We start from the raw sequence: 10,000 nt of genomic DNA on the forward strand, positions 1-10,000 counted from the left end.
GACAGCGGCACTGCCGGATCAACACCGGACGGATCGCGCGGTGCCCAGATACCTCCTGGTCCGGCCATCGATTGCAAGTGCAGTGGAACATGATGTTGATGTGTTTGTTGCTGCTGCTGCTGTTGCTGGATCGATTGTTCTTCTTGTGACGAATAAGCTGAATCCGGCGATGCATCCTCGTTACCTTTTTTTTAACCCAGTTTGGCCGCACATTTGGACGTAGCATACATTTGGAAGGAGGCGCCAGATGGGGTTTTTTTTTGGGGTTTGGCAAGCGGTAGTAAATCGAACAAACGGATGCAGGCAGGACGGGTAGGCAGGCAATAGTTAAACACATCGAATCGGAAAGATCATCCAGCATTGGGACCGACATGAAGCGCACAGTCCAGAGGTCGAGGATCGAGCAGTTTAGCAGATAACGAGACAGAAAATGGTTTGTTTCCAGGTAAGTAGCTGAGATCGTTTAGCGCTCTCGAGGCGCAATACAGTCTACAATTCGTGCGGCAGGATGAACATTGCAGCTACTACTAGACAGCATAGACTGTCCGTGATGATGACACGATGATCCTCGCCAGGGACGCATCCCGTGTTGCTTTACAAACGGTGTGATGTGTGCTCAATGTTAACGAAATCATTTACACAGAATGATTGAACGTGATTGCAATGTTTTGCGATGAAGATGCTTTTTGCAAATTAAGTTGATCAAGTCACAGGTTGGGACATAAAAAGCAATGTCTGTGACTATTAAGAGGCCAGCAGGATTAATCGAGAAACGCAATATCCATTATTCTGCAGACCAGCATGGTACGAAAAACAATTGCGCCAACCGCCTTCATCTAGATCGCGAGCTAATGAGAGCCATTTCAGCGACGCTACACCCCGGGAACGATGATAAAGTCATCAACCAGCAGGCACTGGGACCGATCGAGAAGGCAGATCTACTCCCTCCTCCTTGCACTGCCACCTGGTCGCCAGGTAATTGAGTCAGACCGTTCCTGGATTTCTGTCAGCTCCAAGGGAGCGGAACATTCAGCTTAAAATGCGGTGATGTATCTAGCTGGAGGCGTTAGGGACCTTTGATTATCGGCGTTACCGAAGCGCGGCTGGCTGCCGTGCTGTTTTCGATTTGCTGTCCATCATATCACGATGGGCGCAATCGAGAACAGATGAGATCGGAGGTAGAAGCAAAGAAGAGCCGCCACCCACTAGAGTGGTGTAGCGGTAGCAAAGAATGAGGTTAATTTTGTTTGATGTTCCGGCTCGCCAAATAAGATGAGAGCCTGTGTGCGCGCGCTCGATTCACCAGCATAGGATTCCTCCTCGATCGATTGATCCAACATGAGGCGATCGTCGATCTTATATAGCAGCATTTCTGAATGACTCGCTGTTGCAGGCAAGCGGGCAAATATGAAGTTAATTACTGCAGGCCTTAGAACCATACTGAATGTCCGTGGATGATCGTATGATGGACGGTTCCCATTCGAAGCGGACAATAAACTAGATGGAACCCCCCAACATGCAAACGTGTATGAGAGTTTGACAAAGGCTGAATGAATGTAAATTAAGTGAGCAATTTGTGAATTTTGAACCGTAATTTGGGAACAAAAATGACATCGGAAAACATTCATGAGTGCGTTGATATCATGCAGTTCGGTTTCGCTCTAGGAGAATACGATGAAAAAGCAAAAAAATCCATTCATGTCACCACAGCAGGGCACGCTGAACTTACTTAATCTCCTCAGGAAGTCTGCAGATGGGGAAGCAGCGGATGGGGGAAACACATTAAGAAATCGATTAAACATCGCGAACAGGGCTAGAGATCGCTAGTTTGCTAGTGCGCTAATGGGGTTTGTGCGCTGTAATGGAACATAATCGCTCGCTGGTTTGGGGGAGATGGAAACAATGGCACACCAACAAAACCAAGATTCGTCGCCATTCCCACAGCCCGCTTCCTGGAGAATCCACGGTTCCGGAATGTATCTGCGAGCAACAGTAGCATCAGCCGACCGAGTAATTGTTGAATGTCACCCCCGACCGGGTGCACTGCGCTGGAACCAAAGGTCACGTAATCGAAGGTGACGATCGGGATGATGTGCGCTAGGTAGCAGCATCGATCCGCAACCGTTTCGCACGAATGATCGAATCCATGTCCGTGCCAAATTGTCATCGCCCGTGTCAAAACAGAACGACGGGCGGACAATTCGCTTCGCTCCGCGTTGCGTTGCGTTGCTTTGCGAAGTATAAACCAATAAATCAGAGCCGAGATTGGGCCAGTAACGAAAATTCACGGTCAGGAGTGAAGGAATTTGGTTTGGTAACTGTTGAGGAGTTGGTAGCCCCAATGTGGTTTAGCATAGCATTTGGTTAGACAATACCCTCGATCGATGCGTGACGAAGCAGTCGCGCACCGCTACGGTTAGTTATCTGCATTTTTCCCCGCGGGTGAGTCAAATCGAATCTGAGCGAAGGCACGGAAGGGTTAGAAGCAATAAGCGACAAACAAGAGACAAAAACCGATCTCGTGCAACGGCATGGCAACCATCATCACACTCAAAGTCACCACATAGAGACAGCACCGAACGCGTAGTTCTGGACAGGCCTCTGGTGCTCGATCACAAACGATCGCGATCGCCCGCTGTACTTACTGTGGCTGGATCCGTTGTCTGAAGAAGCCGACGAAATGTTGCCATTGCCATTGCTGTGTCCGTTGGTGTGATGACCGTTGGCCGTACCGTTACCGTTCTGATGTGCCACTCCGTTGGACTTGCCGTTCTGCTGCTTGCGACCATCGGCCTGGTCAGCCCCGATCGGCAGATTGCTCTTCATGTGGTTCTTCGACGGAGTGAACGGACGATCGACTTCACCGAACAGACGGTTGTGCGAATCCTGGCCCGTGGCGCCACGGCGAGGAGTTTCCGAGCCTGTACGCCGTACAATGGGAGGGTAAAGAACAATAACGCGGTGTGAGTTGAATATGCGTAAGAAAAAAAAAATGAAATGCAGAAGAGGAAATGAATTTCAAAAGTTCCATGCGCGTTACGAACGAAGGAAAAGTGGAACAGAAACGGACGAAAACAAGACAACAAGAAACTAGCGTGCCTCATCGACCGATGTTGATCTACAGTTTAACTAGCTAGACGTATATAACAATCAAAAGTAAATGTTGAATCCTAAACGTTCGAAGGAACGCATACTCTAGCCGCGAGGAGCAGAAAAGGATAAGAAATGTGGGACAAATAGCTACAGTAACGTGAGCCAAAGACGATGGAACAAAATATCAACGATAAGGCAACGCACTGCCAAACATCAACTGACTATCGCAGCAGCATAAGCAATGGGAATGGGTAAGAGGGTACGATATGAAAGCATTGGGCGACCTTTCACGACAGGTTCTCGTCTCAAACAGCCATGTCACGGCGGCCATTAAGTTATGGGCACATTTAAGGAAACGAGCAAATTACAGTACAGCCTGTGGACTCTTCCACGAGATGGCAAAACCTCCGGAGACGGATAAGGTTACACCACCGGCACCGGCACCGGCACGGAACGAGGATGCCAGTTCCCCAAAAAGAGTGAACGGAAGAAAATTATGCTCACAAACAGGCAAGCGACAAATGATGTAAACTGAACGGAGATCGTGAGAGCGGTGGTGGTGGTTCGGTGAATTGGATGAAAATTGGATTTCAGCGTCAAGGTGTCAACCGATAATTGAGCCGTACCCATTGTTTTCCGGTGACAATTGTCACCTTTTTATACCCAATTATTTTCCAGGGATGAGAGGCTGGCATCGACACGCCAGTGCGAGGAAATGGAAACAACGGCAAGCGATAGATAATGATTCTGGTGACTGTTTGGCGAGGGCTAAGATGTCGAAAAGCATTAAGGTAAACTCAAGGGCACCTAAGAGTTACCTAAGAGAGTCTGCGCCATGTAACGCAGAGAACATAACCACGGGGATAATTGCCGTAGTGTGGTGGGGTAAGGATTTAAATAGAAAATAAAACATCACCAGTACCTGCACTGTGGTACCGGAACATGCTACAAACCAAGCAAGCGTAATTCAATTATCTCGAAGGGACCATTAATTGCGAAAGAAAATCTCTTCATGAAAACTAGCATAATTAAACGGAAAGCAGAAAGGGAAGACGTGCTCAAGAGGCAGGAGCAAAAGGGGACAGATACCAAACTAATCGAGTGAATCACCAACAACTAAACATTGCCAGACAGGAAGGACGAAACAAACGAAAAAAAGGAGAAAATTTTGGAAACTGTACCAAACAGATAGTATCGATGGACTCCTTGGCGAAAGACTGGAAGGAAGAATTCGGGGTTTTTTTTCCATCCGGCGCAGCGTAAGCGTTGTAAACGATAACGATAAGATAAAAGAAAGAAAACCCGATAATACAGGCGATATGGAACTATTTATCGCGCTTCCGCACGCTCCAGGTAAATGTGGCCATGGCGAGGAGTAACGGACTGTAAACATGCCTTCGTTGCTGGCTGTCTGGAATGCAAATTGACCCGCTCTCACCACTCTCCGCCGCCGCCGCCCGCCGCAGCGAAGACATTTCAAGGGAATCGAAGGTAAATGTTTGTTATCCTAACAACGCTTCCAGACTTATTTTCCACTGATGTTGTTGTTGTTGTTGTTGTTGGCCAACAACACCAAACACCAAACGATCGCACAGAAAGGAAAATAGGGGGAAATAAATTGTCCGCAAAACTCCTGCGAAAGGATGATAGGCGGCGGTGTGTCTCACCAACACACAGTCACAGAAAAATACACAAAAAAAATGCTCCGAAAGGAACAAACAAAACGCACACCGAACGTTCAGCACCGCCGATTAAACGGCATTCCAACGTGTTTCGTGGGATGGCGCAGGGATCGGCGCTTCTGTCTCTCTCTCTCTCACTCGATGATGATCCTCGAATGCATTTTTTATCCTTCCGTCCGTAGCAAGGGAACAGTATTGCACACAAACACGAGAGGGTCGGCAACCCTCGTCCTGATGCATCCGGAAGCATCACGCACGCCACAGAAAATGCAGAAACGATTTCGAAGCCTTTTGTTTCGTATTTTCAGCTGAAAAACAAATGCCAAACCGAACCGGCCGGTAGATCCGATCGGTGCAAAGCACGCTTACCATTCTTGTGAGCCTCGGACGATGATGGGGCCGCGAAGATGTTCGACTGCATGCGGTTCTTGCTCATGGTGCGCGGAATCTGTCCTGGCGAGAGCTGCTCCGAGCCGAAAAGATCGCTGCTGCCACCGCCTGGTGGTTTCAGAACTCTGCAATGGAAGCAAAAACGAAGGAAATTTATAAATTGAATGAAATGAAACACATTTTCACGAATAAACATGGACGACCGCTGGTCTACCTTGGAAAATCCAAGTTCACAAAAAAAACACCCAATATTTCGGCAAGCACAACACAAAACACGGTTTCTAACTTGCCGTGCGAATGAAGCGGGGTTTCACTAAACAAAACGGAAGTTCACAAACTATTGCTAAACTGCTTTCCGAAAGGAAATTGCCACAAAACAGCACTCTTGCTGGGCGGAATGAGATTCCATAAACAAAATCCCAAAAATGCTCCTCCGGCTCTGCTAACGCTGCTCAGTTGACTGACCAGGCTGACTAGATTCGTTGGTATGGCGGCGTAACGGTAAAAAGGATGCCCACAAACCCTCCGTGCGCGCGGATCCGTAGAGTGGTGTGCGTGTGTATGTATGTTGCCAGGGGTCGCAGCCTACTTCTTATGCTCTCTTTCTACCACAGCATATATTTGCATTGAAAGGCAGGCTGCTCAAAACACAAACACCACCACTAGCAGCGCCGACTGAAGGACCCCTTTCGATGGCCAGGCCAGTTGGTAGCGTCAAGTACCAGACGGTCGTACCCCAGAAACCCCCCCCCCCCCCCCCCCCCCCCCCGGAGAGAGTGCGTGGTTCTTGCTAATTGTTGGTAGAAACGAGCGAACATTGGAGGGCGGTTTGGTCGTCGGTAAGGATTCCCTGTGCGCACAAACACACAGACACACAGCGGGACAGAAATCGGATCGAATCGGCCCGCCACAGCCAGCCAGCCAGGTAGTGGCGGGGAGAAGGGTAGCGAGGTAGCGAACTATTGCGTTTACCCTTCAAAGGGTCCTGTTCGCCGCCGACACGACGCAACGTCGTCGACGTTAATGTGTTGTCGCCACCACAAATACATACACTTCTGTGATCCTGCGAGCATCAACGCGGAGTGAACATTTGCCACGGGAGAGAAGGTGTAGGTAATGAAAGGACGATTTTCAGGTCAAGTATTTACTTTACAGTTGGGACCTCCCCGCCCCGCGCACCGAGGAAGATAGCACCAGTCAAATAGCACCAGTGACTGGTTTGCTGGGAACGGAAATCAAGGCGTACAAATCAGACGACCAAAGGGGGTGCGGGCGCCCGTGCCTCGACACGATAGGACACGAAATGTAGGTCCACCAGTGGTCAGCAACGGCTGCTGCTGCTGCTAAGGTTGCCTCTTAACCAGTCATAATATAATTAGAATAGTGAGTCACGCAGAGCCAGCGCCAGTTTTTGGCCAACTTCTGGTGCTTGCTGGTGGTCCACCATTTGTCACGATTCCGAATGGCCCTTTTACCCTCTCCGCCACCGTCGCTGCCGTGTGGGAATCGGTGTCTGGGTTAATGAGAGGCCCGCCCAAGTAAGATGGAGTGCGGTGGTAATCGGGCCGCGACCTTGAGCTGGCGTTGGTCCAAATTTTTCGGGGTTGGTAAGCACGATAAGCAGGTGAAGCGTGATCCGGGAGGGTCACTGTGCAAGTAACGTGTCCCAGACACGTTCGAGCAGGTCTCGCACACCTTCTTCTTCCCTGTACCCTGCCATGCCAGGTACGATGAAGGCGACCCCGGTGGAAGAAGGGACCTGCAAACGGCATTAATCAGGCTCCGCAATGGAAAGGGTGTTCTGGGTGCGCTCTCTAACCTCATTTGAGACCTCCGGGCGGGGGTTCCCGCTGGAATTCACAGACGACGTAATCGACGTGAGAAAATGGCGTTTCCGGCGATGGCACCTGTGACGGTCAATCCATCCGATTCGCCAACAGGCCAACCACCATTCACATTCATTCACAAGCGTCACCTGGGTCGGCATCGAGATCTCGAGATCGATGGAAAAGTGAGAGAAACGCCACGCCGCCAATCACCTTTCCTTCCCCAGACCAACAGGAGAGGCTGGCCCGCCTGAATTGGCTGGGAATTTGCCGACTCACATTCATCAATTGCCTCAAAGGCCCTCCCCTCTTCTGTCCGCCCTCTGCCGACGGTCCAAATCGATTGATCGGATGGGCCAATTCGGAATTTCCTCTCACTTCCCGCTTCGCTTCTTCCTCCGTAGCGCTTGGGGGGAAAATTGAAAATTTGACAAACGGCACCAAGCGAGACGGAATGCTGGTGGAGGATTTTTGGGGAGTTACCGAAAACGGGGCACCAAGGGCTAAGGGGGGGTCACAAGCAAGGTGTGTTTGTTTTTTGGCTGCGAAAATCAGGCTGGGAATCTTCTCACGATCACTAAGACGATGACAACGGGACGATGATGCAGGTCGATCGATGTTGAGCGATCGTACGGTTTGCTCATTTGCGGTGTTGTGCATCATTTCACACCACCCTGATACAGGAAACGGTGATACCGTCGTCAATTGATAGATTGTGAGAAATCATACTTCCTGGGAGATCTCCCGGTTTTCGATTTATGATCCCGCATCAGTCAGTCCACGGTCTTCAACATTCAGTTTAGAGAAATCCCAGTGCGCATCAATCGTTCCATTACACAATAACTCGCAGGGAATGATGGTGGTAATATCATATCAATCGATATGATTGATGGAAAAACCGCTAAAACGAAACCTTCTTTCAGCGCGCTTATCGAAAAGTGACAATAAAAACCACCGAAAATGCCAATAAAACGAAAACGATCAAAAGAAAACGATCCGACCCGAGGCACGGGAATGGCGGCCTGGAAGAAGCAGCATTTATTAATTCCCAGCGCGCGGAAGGCGTCGCAACCCTTGCACACGCTCTGCTCAAGCATTCCAATGGCGACAACGACAACGTTAGGGTTTCATCTCAAGTGGGCCGGCTGTGGCCGCTCATTCACGATACCCCAAAAGCACCCCAGATTGGACTAACGAGATTTAAATTCCATAACATCGCCATAAAACACAACTCCGGGAACCGACGTTCGTTCGGGAAGCTTCTTCTGCTCCTTGTTACAAGCATACGGTCACTTCCAGACATGCCAGACATCGAAACTCGCTTTCTCAGTGCGAGCGCATCGGGTGTTGTTATGCGAGATTGAGATGTGACGATGCTTCCCACTTGGGTCTCCGCCCCCCCCCCCCCCCCCCGCGGCCGGCAGTGTGCAGCGAGATTAGCCGAGGCGCTAAATCAGAATGATAATCCCGAGAGAGCGCGCGACCACGGACCGGAGACACTTGACTTTGGCTGTGGTTTTTCCAGATCGCCCGCAGCGGCCTTTTGGGGTCTCTCTTTGAGGGGATGGAATTTATGCTCGCGCCTTGTGGTACTATGCTGACTATGTTGTCAACTTTGGACTAAAGTTCCAACCAGCAGGTCGGAGACAGAGGCTGTGGTATCGCCGGGGGGACTTACATCTGATAATGCCGGCGAGGAATGAGGAAACACAAGACACCTCTCCTCAGGTAACCTGCACTCGGTGAAGGGTTGGTTTTGTGAGACTCCATCCTTTCACCGGGAGTTCACTGCAGGCCATAGGTGTTGGGGAGTAAAATATTCACAAAATTTACATAAATTACGATGCACCTTAGCTCGCACCCCCTGCTGCTGGAGCCGCTGGTGGAACCCGGCCGTCGATCAAAACGATCCTCGGAAGAGGTCGAGAAGGGACGGTAGGAGGGCATCCCGATATTCCGGAGCAACGGGCTTTCTGGTTTTGGATTACAACCGAACATGTGTTTCACTCGTTAGCACCTCCTTGCCTAAGGGTTGAGCGAAATGCACGTAAATGGTAATCGTTAGCCTGGATCAAATCCAAATTTGATGCACTTGCACTGGAACTATGCACGATCGTTCGGAAGGAAATCCTCCAAGGAATCGATCGTCGATGTGTGCTATTATTTTCTCATCCAATTCGCTGTACACCGGTGTCTCTCCGTTTGGTCTTTTAATAAACGATACAGATCACTGGACTAGACACATTCTTCCAGAACTTCTCGCGCGCGAAACACGTTCATTGACAGGATGAAGTGAGGGGCGAAAAAGAACAAAATCTCTGCCACCCAATATAATTATAATGAAAACATCACCTCGCACCGCGACATGATTTATATCCCATTATTATGATAACGAAGCGAACGGTGCGTCGATCTGGTTGAAAGCCTTTAATAACGCCACAAGAGAAGGTGGCCTCGGGCGCGATGATTCCCCGCCGGCCGCGCAGTTACCGAATCAAGATCTTCAACTTTCGCCGACCGCTCTAGCTTTTTGCCCCTTTTACTTCTAAGCTTGTTTGAGTGGAAAACAACAAACGTTGATGGGCCACTGATGGACACGACCGTTCGGTAGCACGAACAGCGAGCGGCGGTGCATCTCACTCGTCCGGAACGGGGGAAAACCGGGAAAGACCGAAAAGATCCAGGCAGGGAGGGGCCCGCCACCACCACCACCAGCCAATACTGCTCCGCCAACGGGATATATCTGGTGTGAAGGAAAGGCACGGAATGTTTTTGAGCAGCCGCAGCACAGAACCGCGTGCGGCCGGGCGGGCATTCCTTGATTGCATTAATCGGAGCCCCGCTGCGGAGCAAATTGGAAGCAAACTGTACTTCGGAAGCTAATTATCGGGAGAACGGTTGTTGATCTTGTTCTGCAGATCGTCGAGAACGTGGGCGCGTGCAGAAAATCAATTGTTTTCCGCCGTATTCCAAATGGAAGACGGATGACGGAGGGAACAACTCCAGCGA

The 10,000-nt window shown here is 50.0% G+C and overlaps 1 protein-coding gene across 4 annotated transcripts in view; it reads right to left on the bottom strand.

The window, feature by feature from the left end:
- LOC126581739 (microtubule-associated protein Jupiter) overlaps positions 1-10,000 on the bottom strand; it is a 101,888-nt gene that overhangs the window by 3,579 nt on the left and 88,309 nt on the right. For 3 of the 4 annotated variants that reach the window (XM_050245607.1, XM_050245604.1, XM_050245605.1), the window contains 5 exons: positions 5,145-5,290; positions 4,275-4,310; positions 2,646-2,921; positions 1,730-1,747; positions 1-184 (listed from right to left, as the gene is read on the bottom strand). The exon at positions 1-184 is cut by the window's left edge. In XM_050245607.1, coding sequence (XP_050101564.1) covers positions 1-184; positions 1,730-1,747; positions 2,646-2,921; positions 4,275-4,310; positions 5,145-5,290 — 660 coding nt within the window. The remainder of the gene's footprint in view (positions 185-1,729; positions 1,748-2,645; positions 2,922-4,274; positions 4,311-5,144; positions 5,291-10,000) is intronic. The other variant, XM_050245606.1, reaches the window with a different exon arrangement.

This window comes from Anopheles aquasalis, chromosome 2 (genome assembly GCF_943734665.1).
Source record: "Anopheles aquasalis chromosome 2, idAnoAquaMG_Q_19, whole genome shotgun sequence".
Classification (NCBI taxonomy): domain Eukaryota; kingdom Metazoa; phylum Arthropoda; class Insecta; order Diptera; family Culicidae; genus Anopheles; species Anopheles aquasalis.